Source organism: Heliangelus exortis, chromosome 25 (genome assembly GCF_036169615.1).
Source record: "Heliangelus exortis chromosome 25, bHelExo1.hap1, whole genome shotgun sequence".
In the NCBI taxonomy this organism is placed as follows: Eukaryota; Metazoa; Chordata; class Aves; order Apodiformes; family Trochilidae; genus Heliangelus; species Heliangelus exortis.
In genome coordinates, this window is record NC_092446.1 from 5,730,897 (window position 1) to 5,750,790 (window position 19,894).

General features: G+C 56.9%; 1 protein-coding gene across 6 annotated transcripts in view; it reads left to right on the top strand.

The window, feature by feature from the left end:
• The window catches only part of PPFIA4 (PTPRF interacting protein alpha 4), a 50,045-nt gene that overhangs the window by 23,638 nt on the left and 6,513 nt on the right, over positions 1-19,894 (top strand). For 2 of the 6 annotated variants that reach the window (XM_071768268.1, XM_071768274.1), the window contains 22 exons: positions 3,278-3,379; positions 3,488-3,652; positions 4,246-4,320; positions 5,176-5,271; positions 5,695-5,916; positions 6,357-6,503; positions 6,617-6,751; positions 7,311-7,394; positions 8,141-8,272; positions 9,676-9,738; positions 11,010-11,101; positions 13,110-13,251; positions 13,509-13,714; positions 14,130-14,370; positions 14,561-14,596; positions 15,124-15,257; positions 15,425-15,588; positions 16,158-16,251; positions 16,478-16,559; positions 17,003-17,203; positions 18,057-18,119; positions 19,210-19,236. In XM_071768268.1, the coding sequence (XP_071624369.1) occupies positions 3,278-3,379; positions 3,488-3,652; positions 4,246-4,320; positions 5,176-5,271; positions 5,695-5,916; positions 6,357-6,503; positions 6,617-6,751; positions 7,311-7,394; positions 8,141-8,272; positions 9,676-9,738; positions 11,010-11,101; positions 13,110-13,251; positions 13,509-13,714; positions 14,130-14,370; positions 14,561-14,596; positions 15,124-15,257; positions 15,425-15,588; positions 16,158-16,251; positions 16,478-16,559; positions 17,003-17,203; positions 18,057-18,119; positions 19,210-19,236 (2,703 nt within the window). The remainder of the gene's footprint in view (positions 1-3,277; positions 3,380-3,487; positions 3,653-4,245; positions 4,321-5,175; positions 5,272-5,694; positions 5,917-6,356; positions 6,504-6,616; positions 6,752-7,310; positions 7,395-8,140; positions 8,273-9,675; positions 9,739-11,009; positions 11,102-13,109; positions 13,252-13,508; positions 13,715-14,129; positions 14,371-14,560; positions 14,597-15,123; positions 15,258-15,424; positions 15,589-16,157; positions 16,252-16,477; positions 16,560-17,002; positions 17,204-18,056; positions 18,120-19,209; positions 19,237-19,894) is intronic. The other 4 variants (XM_071768270.1, XM_071768269.1, XM_071768271.1 and 1 more) reach the window with 4 other exon arrangements.

The following is a 19,894-nucleotide window of genomic DNA, read 5'->3' on the forward strand; positions in this document are numbered from 1 at the left end:
AATTGCCTGAATCCATTTTATGCCCCCTTTGCTGGGATGTAGGGCAGTGGCCTTGCTGCAGGTGGGGTGGGAGCTGTGTGACACTGCAACTGGGAGCTGTACCCAAACTTGTCTGGTGGCCACTGGTGGCCCAGAAGAGGTGGCACTGCCAGGGCACACATCTGGCACAGCTGGAGCTGGTGGAGTTAGCTACGGGCAGGTGCTGGAGTGATATATTCCTGGGGTTTTTTTATTCCCAAGGCACGAAAATCAGGCTTGCAAGTGCCCCCAGCTCTGTGTACTCAGCTGACCCTCACTGCCATCCTGTCTTGCTGCTGGGGTGTTGCTATTTTTGGTGGTAAATGCTCCTTTTTTTTGCAGCCTTTCCCCCAGGAAGGACAGTTATTTTGGTCTCTTTGATTTCCCTGAAGCTGCAGCAGCCCTGGCAGCCTCGCTGGGGCACAGAGCAGGGGATGTGTCCACCCTTTCCTGGTGGGATGGGGTCAGGCAGGAGCTTTGAGTGGAGCCACTGCTGTGCTTGGAGCTGCTGAGTGCATGGGGCTGGGGGCTGCCTCTCTGCAGGGGATTTTCTCCCTTTTAATCCCCTGCCTGCTCGGGCTGGAGCCTGATTGCTGGCACAGTCTGCACAGCTCAGCCAGCCCGGGTGGGCACCGTGGGGTGAGGAGGGCTGAGCGTGGGTGATTGCTGTCCCCAGCCTGGCATCCCTCCCCCCTTCCTGCCTCCACTGCCTTATCCCATCCATCCCAGACTTCCCAGGCACCCCAGGGGGGGAGAGCATCCCCCAGCCCCCAGTTCCCTGCCAGCTATGGGGCACAGGGAGGGGGTTCCCTTTTGGGGGGATCTGGGGACTTTGGATCTACAAGGTCCTGGCTCTGGTGCTGGGAGAGGGTCCACACCCGAAGTGTCCCCCGTGGTCACAGCTTGGGGTGCTGAAGGATGTTCCTGGGGCCATCACAGCTGCGGGGACACTTTTGCTGAGCTCTTTAAGCCCATCCCCCGCATATTGAGGGGGGGGAGGGGGGGGAAGAAAAGGGGGGGGAAGAGATCTCTCTAAATCTGAAGCAGTGGTGCAGGGAAACCTCCCGTGCACTCCCCTCTGCTGCTCCCGCATGCTCCCTGCCATTCCCAGCCCCAAAATAATCCCTGGGGATGCTCGGGAGCTGCTGCTCTTCTGCGTGGAGGTTGCATAACCCGGGGGCTGAGCGCTGATCCTGGGAATGCAGAGCTCCTGGGAAAGGCTTGGCCAGCACAGCCACCCCCGGGGGAGCGGAGCTGCAAGGGGTGCACGGGGGGGCTGGGGGTGGTCCCAGAGCAAGAGTGGGATGGGCTCTGGGCACAGCAGGGTCTGGGGATGGGGGGTTGGGGTGCTGTGACCGGTTTGGGGCACAACTGAGGGGGGCAGGGAGTGACCCCAGGGCTGGAGTGGTCTGTGGGTAAAAGATGGGGACAGGGGTGACACCACAGGGGTGACACCACAGCTGGAATGGCCCCCGGGGGCAGGGATTGACCCCAGATCTGAAGTGGCCTTTGGGGCATCGATGAGGACAGGGATGACCCCAGGGCTGGGACTGGAAGTGATGGGGACAGGGCTGGGACTGGAAAGGAGTGGAGGAACTCAGGAGCTGGGGCAAAGCTTGGGGCAAGGACTTCAGGATACAGCAGCCCTGAGACGTGGTGATGGGCAGGAAGGCAGGGGGCTATAGGGGTGATGAGACTGACTTTGCCTGTTGTCATTACTGTTCTGCTTCCTCCACACTGTGCTCAGGTCCTGTCCTGCTGTGGGATGTCACCAGCCCCAGGCTGAACACCACAGCAGTTTGGGGTGGGAAGGGAGGGGAGAAATGTAGCTGGGACAAAGAGAGGTTAAACAGCTCTTTAAGGGACACCAGCCACTGCAAGAGGCTTCACATTGAGCTGAGCAGAGCATTTGAGTCACCCTAAGCCTCAGTTTTGCTTCAGTGTGAAGGTTTTTATTTGTTTAACTTGAAAATTCGAGTGAAAGAGAATTTCATGCTGTAAAATGGCTCTCAGCCCACAGTCAAAATTTGGTTTGTTAATACTCAATCCAATCCTTCTCAGCTTCTTCTGAAACCCTTTTCCTTCTTCAGTTCTCAACCACACTGTGAAACTGGTGTAAATTCATGGAGTGTTTCCACATTTACATTTTTCACCCCAAAAAATCCCAGCTGCAAAATGTCACTTAGTCCTGGCACCACTGGGCTACTGAAAGAGCAACAGGGAGCAATGGGAGGGTGCTCCTGGGCTGACCCAGCTGCTTGGTTTTCATGTTTTAAGGGAAAATGAACTCTCCTGACTCACTTGGCCTTGTTAAACCTCATTTTATTGAATTGGGGCAGATCTCAGTCATTCCTTTGGAAGGAGCTTTTGGATGGTGCCAGGTCCTGAGGCCATTGCAGGGGCTGTCCTGGGGCTGTGGTGAGTTTTTAGCCTGGTGGGATGCTCCCAGGTGGGTGCTCTGCTGGGTTGCATAGGGGGATGAGGTTATGGGGCATGGGGCTGGTGGCCTTGACTGGGATGCTTTCAGTGCTGTTGAGCACCTCTGGAGCTGTAGAGCAGCTTCTTGTGTTACTGGACAAAGCCAGATACTGGGATACTGCATTCCCCCTCATCCAGAGCACTTGGGGAAGCCAGGAACAGATCAGGAGCCAGGAACCTGATTGCTCAGTGTCCCCATCTGTCTGATTGGGTTCAGATGGGAAATGCTCCACGCTGGAGGTCCTGGCAGTGGGGCCAGGACTCTGGTTCCATCCCCATCCCCATCCCCATCCCCATCCCCATCCCCATCCCCACCCCCATCCCCATCCCCATCCCCATCCCCATTCCCATCCCCATCCCCATTCCCATCCCCATTCCCATCCCCATTCCCATCCCCATCCCCATCCCCATCCCCATTCCCATCCCCATTCCCATCCCCATCCCCATCCCCATCCCCATCCCCATTCCCATCCCCATTCCCATCCCCATCCCCATCCCCATCCCCAACCCCATCCCCATTCCCATCCCCATTCCCATCCCCATTCCCATCCCCATCCCCATCCCCTTTCCCACCCCCATTCCCATCCCCACCCCCATCCCCATTCCCATCCCCATCCCCACCCCCATCCCCACCCCCACCCCCATTCCCATCCCCACCCCCATCCCCATCCCCATCCCCATCCCCATCCCCATCCCCTTTCCCACCCCCATTCCCATCCCCATCCCCATTCCCACCCCCATTCCCATCTCCCTGCTCATGGCTGTGTCCTGATCCCTGCAGGAATTTGCGACGCTGACGCGGGAGCTCAGCGCCTGCCGGGAGCAGCTCCTGGAGAGGGAAGAGGAGATCTCAGAGCTGAAAGCTGAGCGTAACAACACCCGGGTGAGCACCCGACCCCTCCTGCCTGGCTTTTGCTCCCCAGAAACGGGGCTCAGCGCAGGCTGCTGGGCCAGCATTGGCATCACCAGCTCTGTGCTTGTCCTCCTGCAGCTCTTGCTGGAGCACCTGGAGTGCCTGGTGTCGAGGCATGAGAGGTCCCTGAGGATGACTGTGGTCAAACGTCAGGCTCAGTCTCCATCTGGAGTTTCCAGTGAGGTTGAGGTGCTCAAGGCACTCAAGTCACTCTTTGAGCATCACAAGGCACTAGATGAAAAGGTAAGACAGGCTGCTGGGACCTCTCTCCTGGCTCGCTCCATGAGCATCTGCTGCTGACCTCATCCAAAACCTCCTCCTCCCTCCCACTGGTTGTCATTTTTTGTTGTTAAGCTGAGTGGTGACATGGGGTCCCTCAGGAGGAAGGTCTTGGATATCCAAAAGCCACAGCACCTTGGTTTTAGGAGCTGGTGGGGCTGCTGAGTGGATACTGTGGCTCTGAGGGTGTCAGGGATGGGGATCTTGCTCCCTTGGGACATTCACACGGTGGTGCTGAGTGCTGGCATTTGGCATCCAGGTTCAGTCTTTGCATGACAACTCATATTGGGCCTCCTGATCCATTTAGCAGCTCCTTGCTCTGCTCAAAGAGCTCTTCAGGCCATGGGTGTCCTGAAAAAATCAACTTGGGAAGGGCTGTTCCTCTCCAACATGCTTTTGCTCTTCCAAGTGATGAGCTGGAGCATCTCTGAGTCCATGCCCTGGACATGAAGCCACCTGAGCCCGGCTGTCAGCCAGAGGGAAGGGGCTGGGAGCTTGCCTGGCTCCTGCACACCCTCAGGTAAGGAGTGGCTTTTCCTCTTCTCACACGGCTGCAGGTCAGGGAACGCTTGCGAGCAGCTTTGGAGCGAGTGGCAACCTTGGAGGAGCAGCTTGTGGATGCCCATCGGCAGGTGAGAGGAGTTTGGCTCCTTCCAGGAGGAACCCACTGGGCTGGGCCTGTTGCATGTTGTGGTTGTGAATTCCTGTTGAGTTTTGCTCAAATTATTGTGTAAGATCAGAGAAATGGCATTTGTGCATTTTTAATGGGTGGCTTTTATTCTAAAAATGCTGCTCAGATGGAGGTTTGTCTGTATTTAAGGAAACCTTGTAAATATTCTAAAACTTCTGTCTCCCAGGCAAGGTTTCCTCTGTTGTTTTGCTCTTTGATGTTTGTTTCACTGACAAAAGCAACCTGAGCTTGAAGCATTTCAGGGGGCTGAGAGTGACTCGGGATTTCCCCTGCCTCAACAGACCCAAACCTTGCTGCTCTGAGCACCCCATCTTGCATCCCCCAGCTCCTTCCTTGCCTGGGCCCTGGCACGGGGACTTTACTGTCCCCAGCACCCACTCCTTTTCATCTTGGAGTGATACTAACCCTGTTTTCCTTCCTAAAGCTTGTGCCCAGGGGCAAGAGCCATCCCTATAGCCTCTGCCTGGCCAAATTTTGCTCCTTTTTCCATTTCCCAGGATGTATCTGTGGTACTTGGCCAGGCTCAGCAGGGAGGCAGTGCTTGGCCTTTGGTTACCTTGCAGGGACCTTTCCCCATCCTCCCAGCAGAGCAGGAGGTGATGTTGGTGTTAAATCTCCTGCTGACCACATCTGCACTCTGGCTGCAACCCAGGGAAGTGCCCTGGGAAGATTCCTGGGCTGGAAGGGCTCAGGTCCTCAAGGGCTCAGGCTCTTTGCACACCTGTAGCAAGCACTGCTGTGTCCCCAGAAGATGTGGCAGTGCTTTCCCTCATGTCCCAATCCCACTGACACCCAGGTGGCAGCTCTGCAGCAAGGAGCAGCTCGGGAGGCCCCTGGGGCTGAGCGGGATGAGAGGGAGCCCAAGGAGCCGGTGCAGAAGCTTCCCTGGAAGGTGAGAGCCCCACAGCCCCTTGCTCTGACCATGCTCACCAAGCCCATCGTTTCTCCAACCCCCTTGTCACTGGCTCTACAGTACTGAATACTTTTCCCTCTCCCCCATGTCCATCCCCCTGGGAAATGCCCTTCCCAGTGGACACAGACCATTCCCACAGCAGAGGGGAATTTCTGCTCCTGCTTGGCTGCTCCTTGGGGCTCTGCTTCCCAGAGGTGCTCAGCCATCCCTATTGCATCGTGCCTCTGGGAAGCCACATCCCTGGCTAGCAGAGCCTGTGGATAGGGGGTCCCAGAGCCCCAGGTTCCCACTCCCCACCACCTCACTTGGGCCCCCAGGGCCACGTTCCCCCATCACGGAGCCACACGCAGCCCCAGCCCCTGCTTGGGGCCAGCCTGGCATCTCCTCTCTGCTGCTTCCCAGAGGCTCTCCAACGGCTCCGTACACCCGGACGATGAGGCAGGGCGGGTGGTGGAACTTCAGGAGCTCCTGGAGAAGCAGAATTTTGAAGTGGTCCAGGCCAAGGAACGCATCTCTGCCTTGGCTGCCAGCGTTGCTGAGCTGGAGGAGGATCTGGGCACTGCCAGGAAGGATCTGATCAAATCTGAGGAGATGAGCAGCAAGTACCAGAGGGACCTCCGAGAGGTTAGACACTGCTCCCACCCTGCCAAACCTGGTGCTGCAGAGACAGTCACAGCAGCTTCAGCAAGCTCGGGGTTGGGAAGGGATTGTGACCCCTGGTGTATGCAGGGTGGGGGTCTGTGTGTCCCAAAAGAGGCCACTGCCTTCGGGAGATTGTTCCCAAGACTTCCCTGAGGTTATGAAAAGCCACTGAGATACCCAGGAGTGCTGCAGACCTGGGGCAGAAAGCTGTGTTCATGCTAGAAGGTTTTCCTATGATTGCTCCACTCTCCCTTTATTGCTCTCCTGCTCTGCTGCCCCTCATCCCTGGGTTGAGGGACATCCTGAGGTTTCATGGGATGCTTGGACTCTGGGGTGGCCCAGGCTCGCAGGAGCCGGGTGGCCCAGTTATTCCCAAATTGGTGATCACAGATCAGGATGTGACAGCCCCATCGCTTCCCCAGGCCCTGGCTCAGAAAGAGGACATGGAAGAGAGGATCACCACGCTGGAGAAACGTTACCTGGCAGCCCAGAGAGAAGCCACCTCCATCCATGACCTCAATGACAAGCTGGAGAGCGAGCTGGCCAACAAGGAGTCCCTGCACCGCCAGGTACCAGGGCTGCACCCAGAGCCTCCTCCTCACCACCCCGGGCACTTGGGAGGGAGAAGCAGGTGCCGGGGGTGGGACAAGTGGACTGACACCCATCCTGCCCTCTCCTGCAGTGCGAGGAGAAAGCTCGGCACCTGCAGGAGCTGCTGGAGCTGGCAGAGCAGAAGCTGCAGCAGACGATGAGGAAGGCGGAGACGCTGCCCGAGGTGGAGGCGGAGCTGGCCCAGCGCATCGCTGCCCTCACCAAGGCAAGGGAGTGGGTGCAGGGCTTGGGTGGGATGGGAGAGTGCAGGAGCCCGAGGGAATTCCTCTGAGGATGAGACAGCTTTGTCTGAACCCGGGGCGATGGAGCCCCTGGCAGCACCAAAGCCTCCTGCTCCCTTTCCCAGCTCTGAGCTGTGCGGGCACCACGTGGGGTTTTAAAGTTTCCAGTGTGCCCCTACACGAGGTTTGCTCCCTTCCCTTAGCTCCTTTCTCCAAAGAGGAAATGGCCCTGTCTGTGATGGCCTTCACCCTGTGCTGGGACCACTCTGGGATGAAGGGGAAGGATCCAGGGAGAGGATTTGGGAGAGTGCAAGCGTGGGGGGAGGTGTGGATAAAACCATTCCGGGTGCTGGAATGGGTGCCAAGTCCACCCCCTTGCTAGCCCAACTGTCTTGGGCCCTCAGCACACAGTAGGGATGAAGCAGTGGGAGCAAGCAATGCATTCCAGGGAAGGATGCAGATGCAGGGATGGAGGGAGAGATGCAGTAGGACCCACATGATTCTGGGGAGCATCACCCAAGAGGGCTGCTCTGCTTTTCCCAGGCAGAAGAGAGGCACGGGAGCATCGAGGAGCACCTCAGGCAGCTGGAGAGTCAGCTGGAGGAGAAGAACCAGGAGCTGGCCAGGGTAGGTGCTGCTCAGCCTGGACTGGGGCATCCTGGTGCATCCTCATCTGGCTTTGGCTCCCCTGTGCCGTGGTGGCTGGGTGCCTGGTTAATCCTTTCCCATTCAGGATCTCAAACTAAAGCCACTCAGGAGCTCATCACACTCTGCAGTGACTTCCCAGGCATCTCAGTCCTGCTGTAACATGCCACAGCCACTCCTCTTCCAGCATCACCCCTGGGGCCAAGCTGGGACCCCAAATGCAGGGTGGGGGTTCCAGCTGCCCTACCCCCAGCCTAGACCCCAGCAAGGAGAGACCAGTGGGTGCTGAGACTAAAGGTGCTGCCTCTCAAAAAGAGCTGGAGGCCAAGCAGATGTGTGATGGGACTCACAGTCCCTGCCCTGCTCCTTAGGCAGCTGCTGGGCTGTCCATGCAGGAGGTTGTGGTGCCCATATCTCAGGTGGCCCAGGTGACATTCCAGCATGTGGCCCTGCCAAAGCCCCTGGTTGTTTTGTCCTGGGGCAGAGATTCAGAGAGACCTTGGCACTGGGTCAGGCAAGCAGGAGCTCTTTAGATCCTGTTCTCCCTCCTCATCAGCTCTGGGTGGGAAATGGCAGAGAGAGTCCCAACAGAGAGGGGTCTGTGTCCCCAGGGGTGGATTTGTCCCCAGAAGCTGAGCCCCAGGGATCAGCTGTGCCAGCACCAGCAGGCAGGGGGTGGCAGGAGGAGCAGATCTTCTGGAGCTGAGGTGGCTGCTTGCCCTTTGCAGGCTCGGCAGAGGGAGAAGATGAACGAGGAGCACAACAAACGCCTCTCGGACACCGTGGATCGGCTGCTGAGCGAGTCCAACGAGAGGCTGCAGCTGCACCTCAAGGAGAGGATGGCAGCCCTGGAGGAGAAGGTGGGGCTGGGGGGCAGGGGAGCCTCTGGGGGAGTTGGCAAGGGCTGGAGGGGTCTGCAGTCCCTTCAGCGTGGAGCTTTGGCCAGGTACAGCAGAGGGGTTGGGAAGTTCCTGTGCAGAGCTGGAGAAATGGTCCCATGCAGGATGCTCCTGGGCTCGGGGCTGGTGGGAGTGCAGGGAAGGTGCTCTGCAGCACACCCTCACCTCCAGCCAGGCCTTGCGTGGTCAGACCCCCTCCCCACCACCTTTCACCTCTGACAGCAGCAGGATTTGTCCTTCTCTGCTCCCTCTCTTCCTTCTGGTGCAGCCTCATCTGCAGCCTGTGCCCAGCTGTCAGAGCAAAACCCTTCTGCATTTTGCAGGAAAAATGCAGCATTCATCCCCTCCCACCTGCCCATCCCACATGCTGCCTCCAAACCTCTCTGTCCCCCAGGCCCAGACTGATCTGCCTTCTCCCAGCCAGGGCAGAGTCTGTGAGCAGCCTCCCAGCTCCCACCCTGCTTCTCCTGGGCAACTGGGCTTCCCTTTGAGGATCCAACTGGAGCTGCTGCTGCTCCAGCCTGAATGCAGTTAGCTGGGAGAGCAAGTGGCTCAGAGCAAGGATTAACCTCACAGCACCAGTGGGAGGTCAGCCCCTGATCATTCACCTCTGTTTGAGTTCCTGCAGGGACCAGGGTCCTCTTGGCACCCTCAGGACCACGGCTGTCTCCCTGCTGCTCAGTACCTCCTGTCCCCAGCTGGTTGTCCCAGCATGTCCAGCATGGCTCTGGATAAAAAGCAGGACCCAACACGTGGGGCTGAGTCCAAATTCCCAACCCAGGAAGGAACAGGGATCAGAGTGGTGGCACCTTGCAAAGGAGCATTGTCTGCTCCCCAGCCAGTTCATCCACAGTATCTCTGGGTCTTCCACAGCCCCAGATGGAGCCATTTGGCTGCCAGCACCTCCCAAAAGAGAACACTAGATCAGGCAGTTACAAATGCATCTTCTTTTCCCTCTGCCTGTTCCGTAGTTTATGTGTAGGGGACATTTTTGCCCATAATCCAGGTGCTCAAGGAGTTTGTCTCCTCTCAGACACATTTCCTAATCACCAAGCCCTCCCCATCAGATCTCCAGTTGCCCTGGCCCTGGTGTGGGGCAGGGTTTGGGCTGTGGCAGCCCTGCTGGAGGAGCAGGAGGTTGGCAGAGAAAACCACTTCACAGGCAGCTAGAGGAGAGGAGAAGCTCAGGAGCCACTGCCACCCCTCCTGCCAGGCATCCAACACAACATCCCCACAGTGATTCCATGGTGGCCATTCCCTGGAGACCACGCAGACCTTTTCTAAATGGTCTCTCTTTTTCTTTCCTGTTTTTGTTCCCTTTTATTTCATTTTTTTTTTCATTTTGGTTTGGTTTTTTTTCAAAGAACACATTGTTACAAGAGCTGGAAAATACCCAAAAGCAGATAGAGGAACACCAGCACGACAAGGTAAATGCTGCTGGGGGGAGCCTGCCCTAGTGACTCTGCTTCCTTCCTCCTAATCCCCAGCCAGTGGCAGTGGCACCTCCTAAAACACCCCAGCCTTGGAGGAGCTGGGATCCCAAAGCACCCAGCAGCAGGAGGCCACAAACTCACCCATGCAGTTGCTGGATGGAAGCTGCCACCCACCCCCCTGGAGGCCCCCGGGTCACTTCCCTCCCAGGCACGTTCAGTCCTGTCCCCATATTCCTCTCACTCTCATCTGTCCCCAAACCCTGGTGAGGACAGGGATGAGGCCGGGGTGGCTTTTCCTGAGTATCCAGAGGAGGATTCAGCCCAGTGCTCTGTGGTGCAGCCTGGCTGGGAGGGACTGTGCTGCTCGGGCACCCAGGGCCCCTTCACCCCCGAGGCTTTCTCAACCCTCTTACTCCAACCTGGGGGAAGATTGCCTCATGCTCAGGTTGCAGAAGACCCCATAAGTCTGCACACCTCCCCTGCTCTCAGATAAAGCATCTAAGCAGGGTCTACAACACGGGTCCCCCTTTGCCTGTTCTGGAAAGCTGGTGGGTTGCAGCTTTTTTGAAGCAACGGGAGCTTTGGGGATGTGCCCTGGGTCTCATGCATGCTTGGGGGGGCTTCTTTCCCCCTTGCCAGGGTCTTTGCCCTCCCAGATCCTCCCTGCCTGCACTGGAGATGTGCAGGGACTGTTTGTGCTTCCCAGCCCTGGGCAGAGGTGTAGCCTGGAGCCTGGCAGGACACTGCCTGCATGTGCTTGTTTGCCCCCAAGTCTGGATCCCGCTGTGCCTGGAGGATCCCATCTCCCCTGCCTCCCTGCCCACCCACAGCCTCTCCCATCACCTCCTCCAGGACAGCACAGCCACTTAGGGCAGGTTCCCAGTGAGGATGGGACTGGCAGCAGGAGGGATGGAGCCATCACCAGATTTCTCTCCCGGGTCCCTCCCTGCCAGCCCTTTGCCAAGGCAAACAGCCTGGACCAAAATCAGAGCATCCCAGTGGGGCCCATTTGCCTTCATCTCTCAAACCAGCCTGTGGGTGTCTGTCTGTCTGTCTGTCCAGCTTGTGGTCCTTCCCCCCCTCCCTTTGCAGCATCACCCCCAGCACCATCCTTCTCTGTTGCCTGCATGAGCTGTTTCTTACCAACACGCCAAAGGTGTTTTAAACCTTTGGGGTTTTTTAAAGGGAATATAAACCTGGAACTAGCTAAGGATGAGCATCACCCCAAACCAACCCCTGCCTGTCTCTTGTCTCCCCCTGAGCAGCGGAGGTTGTCTGATGAGATTGACAAACTGAGGCTGGAGGTTGACCAGCTCAAGACCAGAAGTGGCACCTTTGTGGAGAGTGTGCACGCCAGGTAAGGGCCACCCACCCACACCCCACGAGCCTCTGTGCCTCACTGGCATCTCACACCCACAGCTTTGGGGGCATTTGGCTTTTAGAGCACCAGAATGCTGCTGCCATCTCTGGTTTCAGCACAGCTCTGTGCAGGGCTCTGGGGTTCAGCCCCAGCTCTGCTGGCACCGCTGTGGATTTGTCCCAGGGTGGGACACAGAGTGTTGAGAAGAACCCAGCCCAACTGACTGGCCTAAGATTTGCTCTTCTAGGGGCAAAAATACACCGGGCATCATCCCTTTTTCTGCATTAAAGCTTCTTTTTCTCTGCAAGCTGGATGTTCCCCAAACACCTTTCCCCCTGTGGTGTGCAGGGGGTGGGCTGGTGTAGAAGGAGAAATCTCTTTGGAGGTGTTGTAGGCAAAGGAGAATGAACCCCCTCATTTTCTCCCTTCCTTTTTCCAATGGCCCTTGCACATCCTTTCATAAAAACTCAGCAGGGAGATGGGGAGGTCCCAGAGCACCAGGAGGAGAGGTGAGTCCATTGGGCACCAGGGGGTGAGAGAGGAGCCAACACAGCATGAACCCCCCTGCAATGCTGCATCCCCCTGGGGATCTCATCCTCTGCTGGGCACCTGAGGGGAGAGAGCCAGAGAGACATCAATGAGTGTGACACCAGCAGGGAAAATTCACCTCTCCAGAGGGCTGGAAAGGATGGAAAGGAGCTGGTGTAACCTGTCAGCAGCTGTGGCAGGGAGGGGAGGGTCTGGAGGCCCCGTGTCTGTCATTGAGAGAAGGAACAGAGTGAGGAGGAGTTTGTGAGGATGAAGGAGGGTCTGGAGCATGTGTGGGACCTCTTTTATGGGTCTGTAAGAAGAGGATGGACAGTTTTATTATTTATTTCATTTCTTGGAGGAAAATTGAGCAGAAAGCTTGAGTAACAGAAGCCAGAATAATCTCCCCGCTGAAATATCAGCTTCTGTCTAAGGCTCCTTTGTCTGTTTTTAGCTCTGGAACTGCTTGTCAGTGGCTCCACAGCTTAAATCCTCTTGAAACTTGGGCTGTGCCTTCATCTGCAAACACTGAGCTGAACCCAAACCCAGCTGCTCATGGTACTGGTTTTGTCTGGGTTCAGTGGGAATACTGGGCCAGGCAGCCCAGATCTGTATCTGCACTGGAAACCAGACCCACTGTGCTGGAAAAACCTTGCTCAGCCTTGGACAGCAGCTTTTGTCACCTCACAGAAACCTCAGGGTTAGCCGGGGGGTAACAACACCATGGGCTGGGCAGGTGCTCAGTGGTGTGGTTGGAACAGAGCATGGAGGAAGAGCCAGGAAATGTGGGGATGTGGAATGAGGGTAGCAAGAAGTGGCCTTGGGTCCATGAGGATCCACTCCAGAGCATGGAGGAGGAGGATGAAGAAGTGCCAGCCAAAGGGGCAGCCAAAGGAGAGCCCAAGCCATGCTGGGAGGTCTCAAACAATGCTCATGTTCCCCCTTCTGGAAGATCTGTTTAAAATGGGGTTTTATTCACCAGGGTTGATTTGGGATTTTTTTTTCATGAAAATGGTGAAGAAAGCATAAAAAGGAGAAAAGCTCCCTGGCTTGGCCTTGTTCTGTACCATGGGGATGGAGAAGACAAGAGGTGGTGTCCATATTGTCCATGTTGGGAAGTGGGAGCTGCTCTCAAGTGGGGAGGACAGGAGGATGCTGTTCAGCCCCACTGCACAGGATGGTTTTGGCTACTGGCTGGATGCTCCAGTGGGGACTGCAGCTCTAGGGGAGGTAGCAGCAGGGTAGGACCCAGGGCTGAGCTTCCTGCAGTCTGGGAATGCATCTCCAGGGCCAGTCTGGGGGAATGGGACCTTTTTCCAGGGCCTGGTTTTGCATCGTTTCATGCCAAGCAGGCAGATTTCCAGGGGTGAGCATCCCAGAATGGCCTTGTCCTCCTCCACTGTCTACAAGGAGAGCATCCCAGGGCTGGGGCACCTCTCCATGGAGCAGTGTCCCCAACAAGGCTCTTTCTCCCCAGGTCCCACATGGGCAGTGCCACGGATCTGCGCTTCCCTCTGGGCGCCGTGGTCCATGGCCCCGCCGAGCCCTTTGGGACAGCCCCGGGGCTGCCTCGGGCACAGAAGGGAAGATTTGGTGCCCGACGAGAGGAACCAGCCAAGGTGATCCATCTGCATGCCAGCACGGGGCCAGGGATGGGGTTGGAGTCTCCTCCTGCCTTGCATGAGGTTTCACGTGTCCTTGGTTTGGGAACACTGGGGACATTCCCTTCACCCAGTACGTGGATGGGGGGAGCATGGCAGGAGGGAGGGTTTCCCCCTGGTGTTGTGTCGAGGGGTGACTGTGGCATGGAGGTCTCCAGTTTGGCTTTTGGAGGTGTGGAAGTGCTGTGAAGGACCCGTGGACCTTGTTCCCCCAGGACTGGGAGCAGCCCCAGGCAGGAGGTGTCCTGGCCACGGGTCCCCATGCCTTTGACAGCGACCCCGAGATCTCTGACGTGGATGAAGATGACCACGAGACACTCTTCAGCTCCATGGATGTGCTGTCTCCTGGTGGGCACTCAGATGCCCAGACCTTGGCCATGATGCTCCAAGAGCAGCTGGATGCCATCAATGAGGAGATCAGGTAAAGCCAGGGCCAAACCCACCACAACTTTGCTCCAAAATGGCTCAGGGATGAGGGGGCAGCAAACTGCTGGGCACTGGGGTGAAGTTCTCCCCCCTAAAACTGAGATCTTGGTGCAGCTTCAGCAAGGAAACTCTGTCCTCCCTGTCTCACACCTTCACCAGTGTTTGCTCACAGAAAGGTTTGTAATCTTAAAGAAAAAGCCCCATGAATATTGAAGGAAGCCAGAGTGCCCCTCAGATCGGGTTTGTGGGATCCTGACGGATCTCGCTGCCATTCCCAGTGATCAAGGGATTCAGTCCCAGCCCTGAGGTGCAGTTCCCCAGGGTAGGGAAATCCAACAGCTGGGAGGGGTGTCAGGAGACTGCCCAGAAAAGTGGGGACCCTGGAGCCCTGATCCCTGCTGCTCCCCCAGGATGATCCAAGAGGAGAAGGAATCCACGGAGCTCCGGGCAGAGGAGCTGGAGACGCGTGTGACGAGTGGCAGTATGGAGGGCCTCAACCTCACCCAACTCTGCAAAAGGGCTTCCATCCCCACCTCGCTGACAGCCCTGTCCCTGGCCAGCTCATCCCCTCCCCTCAGCGGCCGCTCCACCCCAAAACTCTCCTCCCGCAGCGCTGCTCAGGACCTCGACCGCATGGGGATCATGACCCTGGTGAGGGGGGACCCGGGGTGGGCAGGGGGGGCTGGGCAGGACGTGCCTGGGGTCCTCCCGGGTGTGTGGGAGGGTGGTGTGGAGTGGAGGTGTTGGTGTGTGGTGTCTCCAGGCTGGACTGCTCTCTGGGGGGGGTTCTCCATTAACTGCCCCCTTTCTGTGTCTCTCTCGCTTTCCCCCTTGCAATCAGCCCAGCGACTTGAGGAAGCACCGGAGGAAACTGCTAGTGAGTGGCTCCCATCCCGTTGGTTTTTGTCCAAGCCCCCTTTCCAGCCTGCTCCTGGCTTTGTCCACACCAGGTCAGGGTGCAGCAGGCGCGGGATGGAGCTGGGGACCCCAGGGATTCAGCAGGAGGATCATGGGAATCCCGTAAAGTCCTTGGAGATGTGTCTGGCAGGACATGGGGAGGTTCAGAAAGCCACTGGGTCCTCAAACATTGTGTGTCCCCTCTGGCGACAGGGTGTCTTTGGGACATTCCCATCTCTGCTCCCCAGAGCCCTCTGCTGAGGACCAGCAGCTGCATCCTCTCTCCTCCCTGTTCCTTGGCCATCTGGCCACATCCTCCCTGTCTTCTTGGGCATCTCGAGCCATTGCCAGAGCTCTAGTTGAGGCCAAACCCAAAGTCTGGCAAAGCCCCAGTGCCCTGGTGGCTCTTTTGGTCATGTCTCCATGGAGCAAGAGAGAGGCAGGCAGCAGGGCAAGGATGGAGATGGGCTCTGACCTCCCAGCCTCACCCCTTCTCTGCTTGTTCAGTCACCCGCAGCTCGGGATGAAAGCCGGGAGGACAAAACCACCATCAAATGTGAGACATCCCCCCCGTCCTCCCCCAGGACCTTGAGGCTGGAGAAGCTGGGGCACCCCGCGCTGAGTCAGGAGGATGGGAAAAGGTACGTGGAGCTCCCTTTGGGTCTCACCCCAGTGCCTGCTCTTGTGGTTTGAGGATTTCCGTGGGACAAGCGTGGGCTTGGGGCATGGGCTGGGGTTTGCCACAGCTTGAGAGCTGCTCGGGAATAACCTAAAGGCTTTGCTGTTCCTCTCCCTCCTCCATCCCCAGCTCGCTGGAGGAGCAGGCCAGCAACCCCAGCAGCAACAGCAGCCAGGACTCCCTGCACAAGGGCTCCAAGAGGAAGGGAATCAAATCCTCCATCGGGCGCTTGTTCGGGAAAAAAGAGAAGGGTCGCTTGATTCAGCTGAGCAGAGAAGGGGCCACGGGGCAGGGTCCGTGAGCAGCCCTTTTCCCATCCCTGCCTTTGGGGTGCTGGTGGGGTGACAAGCGGAGGAGCAGGGACACTCCTGCTGGTTTGGGGGTGTTGGGACCTCTGGCTCTGGGCTCCCAGCAGCTCCGGGGCTGTTGGGTCCTGGTGCTTTCTGCCCCGTGGCCCCTCCTGGTGTGAGTGTGGGGTCAGTGTTAATGCTCTCTGAGAGCTGCAGTGGGGACAGTGACCCCCCCCATCACTGTGTCCTGTCTTTAGTGTCCCCAGAACTGCTTCCCCACCCCAAGGGACCTGCACAGCCCATTGGTGGAAGCTGCTTTTCCGCCCCTGAACACTTCAGTGCTTTGATGTTGAGCATCTGGAATGGGGAGGGATGGCAGTGGGGATCCCTTGGGCTTCCCAAGTGGGGGGAGCTGGGGGTGGGTTGGAAATGGGGACTGTCACCTCCTGTGCTGCACTGTGCATCCCCAGCTCCCTGGCATGGGGACTGTGGCAGCATCCACCCCGAGCCCAGGGGTTGTCATGCTGAGGCTGGGGACATCACACTGACCTGAGGGTGTCTTTGCCCACCAGTGGTGCTGACTGACGTGGAGGTGGGCATGCAGGACCCTCTGGGACTTGGCAAGCTGGGGGCTCAGGCAGAGAAGGACCGGCGCCTGCGGAAGAAGTGAGTGAGATCCCTGCCTGTCTCAGCAAGGAAATGTCCTGTCTGATGGGGGGCACTGGGAATTGCTGCAAAGACTTCTCATCCTCACCTTCTCCTGAGCCTTGTTGGCTCCTTTATTGCTTTGCTACCAGCTGGTTCTTACTACCTGTGGTCTCTTCCCTTTCACGATCTTCTCCCTTCCCCACAAACCCCCAATAAATTTCTCTTCTGCTGCTGTTCCCTCCAGGCACGAACTCCTGGAAGAGGCTCGGAGGAAAGGGTTGCCCTTTGCTCACTGGGATGGTCCCACTGTTGTCTCCTGGCTGGAGGTGAGGCAGAGCAGGCTCATGCATGGTCCTCGTGCACCAACAGCCTCACAATCACTGTCTCTAGTGATAGAGCAGTTGTAGAGCATCCCACAGTCCCACCACTCTTGGTCCAAGCACGTGGTTGGTGGTGACAAAACTGAGTGGAGCAGAGCAGATCCCCAGATCCCTCAGAGATGTTCTCTGGAGTTGTAGTTTGGGGTTTCCTCAAGCCCATGACTTGGCTTTGAGCTTAAAGATTCAATGGGTGCCTTTCTATGGGCTGTGTCCCTCAGCTATAGGGGTGCTGGGCTGCCCTGAGGTCCTCTGTGAGGTACAAACCAGAGAGGAAACTCCACGTGTGGATCCAGCTCCGACACGGAGCTCCATCAGGGTGGCCCTGATCCCATCAGAGGCAGGTAGGTGAGGCCAACAGGACAGTCACTGCCTTTGCCTTGTTCTGGCAGCTCTGGGTGGGGATGCCAGCCTGGTACGTGGCTGCCTGCCGAGCCAACGTGAAGAGTGGAGCCATCATGTCAGCTCTGTCTGACACCGAGATCCAGAGGGAGATCGGCATCAGCAACGCCCTGCACCGCCTGAAGCTGCGGCTGGCCATCCAGGAGATGGTGTCCCTCACCTCACCCTCAGCACCCCCCACCTCACGGACAGTAAGTGCCCCATGCTGCAGACCCCTCCATCCCCCAGGGACAGGACAAGAACCCCCTGGTTTGGGTCAGTGAGACCACAGTGGTCCCTTGGCCCCCAGGGAGTCCCAGGGGAGCCGTGGAGAGGGAGATGTTGGGGTTGTTCAGCCTGGAGAAGGCTCTGGGGAACCAATAGTCACCTCCCAATACCTGAAGGGGGTCTACAGGAAAGCTGGGGAGGGACTTTTAAGAAGGGCTTGTAGTGAGAAGACAAGAGGCAATGGTTTTAAACTGAAAGAGGGGAGATTTAGGTTGGAAATTCCTTAGTTTGAGGGTGCTGAGCCCCTGAAACAGGTTGCCCAGAGAAGCTGTGGCTGCAGGGTCAGCCCATGAAGGGAAAAGCTTAGGGACTGTGCCCTGGAGAAGATAAAATCCCACCCAAACAGCACGTGTGGTTCACAGAACCATCTTGGCTGTGTGCAGGCATTTTCTCAGTCATTTCAGTACAAACTTCCCTGGGACACTGAAATTCCTGGGGCAAAGCAGAGCAACTGCAGATCCCCTGCATAGGGCATGGAGTGGATGGAGGGATCCTGTCTTGTGCTTGTCCCCAAGCCCCTCCAGATCTTCATGGTGCCCCAGTAATGCCAAGATGCATCTGTAGAAATTAAGCCAGCAGAAGGATGGCCACGTCCACCTCAGATGGCCACAGGGTCCCCAAGGATAGTGGGGTGGCACCATCCTGAGCTGCAAGGACACTGCAAGGTCTCCCCAGTCCAGCTCCAAGCACAGGGCTGGGCTGATGGAGGATCTGGGCTTGTTTCCAGCAGAGTTGTAAACCAGCTCTGCCCTGACCACTCTGCTCTTTTCCCTGCAGTCCTCTGGAAATGTCTGGGTCACCCATGAGGAGATGGAGACCATGGCAACTTCCACCAAGACGGTGAGGCTGGCAGCTGGGCTGAGCATCAATGCCCTGAGCCCAGGAGGAAAGGGGATCTGGGCTGTGTCTCCTGTGTCAGCTCTCATGGTTTAGAAACCATCTTTCAACCTTTAATATCCCAACGGTTTCTAAAACTGGCTGAAAACCCATCAGATGCCCTTTCCTTTGTCAAGCCCCTGTGGGTTCTGCCAGATGTCTGGAGCAGCTTCTCTGCTGGTTGTGAGTTTGAGGAAAGATGTGGAAGACAAAAACCAAGAGCGTGAGATTGGGTCCCACATTAGTCATCCCACACCCCAAGAAGTCACCATCTAACCTCCCACTGACCCCAGCAAAGCCAAATATTGCCCTCACTGTCTGTCCCTACCACTTGCTGGTAGCTTGGGGTCCTTTGGACAGATGTGGCACCAAAAAATGCTCCCAAAAGCTCTGTCTCCTTTGGAGAGCTGCAGCCATCCTCCCCTCTCTGCAACCTAACGACTCCATGTCTCAGAGCTGGGGCAGCATTTTGTATTTATTGTGTGAATTAAGCCTTGGATCAGGTAGCAGGCCCATAACTGGCACCTGTAACTGGTGGGTACCTTTTGGGGGTGGAGAGCTCAGAGTTACCACAGGGACGCTTTCCCTTGGCAGGCTTTGTGAGGCTGAGGAAAACCAGCACGGGCTGACAAGAAGGAAATGTCTCCAAAATCAGGAAATTGGGATGGGCAGCCCCTTGGGGGTTGGTGAGCTATGAGCTGAAGCACAGGTCTCTCTCTCTCTGCATCCTTCTGTCTTTGAGGGACCCAAGAACTGCCCCTATTTCCCAGGGGATATGTGAACCCTGATGTCTCTGCCATCTCCAACCCAAGGCCCATGAGAAAAACCCTGTCCTGTCTTTGGGATAGGGTGAAGCCCAGGCCCAGCAGGGTTGGGATGTCCCCCCCACTCTGCTGACAAGGCTGAGATCCCCGAGCCATGAGGATGCCCCCCACCCTCTCTGGGTCACCCCACACCCAGGGGTCCCATGGTCAGCACACCCTTCCTGGTGCAGGGCTGCAGGTACTGACCTGTCCTGTCCTTTCTATTGACATGCTGCGTGTGTCACACTTAGGACACAGAGGAAGGCAGCTGGGCACAGGTGAGCTCCCCACCTCACCCTTCCCCACGGGCAGTGCATGGGGTGGTTATGGGAGAGCTGAACATCACGGGGCACCCAGAGGATCATCATCATCATCATCATTGTCACCATCATCATCATCACCATCGAGTGGTTTGGGTTGGAAGGGACCTTAAAGCTCATCTGGTTCCAACCCCACTGCCATGGCCAGGGTGACTTTCTATGGATGATGGGCTTGGGGCATCAGTATTTGCTTGGAGTCTGTGCCTGCACTCTGGTTGCTCTGCTAAGCTTCTCCTGAGCTTAGGTCCTTCTGGGACCTTGCATCAAGCAGAGTCTTTCTGCTTCAGACACAGTGACTTTTTCTGGGACCTTCTCTGTAAGATCCTGTGTTAAACCCCAACGTAACCCAGCCCTGCATGGCAGGTGGGTTTCTACTTGCACAGACATTTAGTTTTCACATTTTTAACCCCAACTTCAGGATCCAGACCATTTTTATGAACTGAAAGAGTGGGATGAAAGAGTCCTGCTTGGATCCATTTCTTCCAGTTTTGTCACTCTCAAACATTTTACTTTTCTGCTGGTGGATTTTATTTCAGTTTTGGACCCAGAATTGCTTCAAACTGACCTTTTTCCATTTTGAAGTTATAAAGTAGATATTTTGGTGATTTCTAAGCTT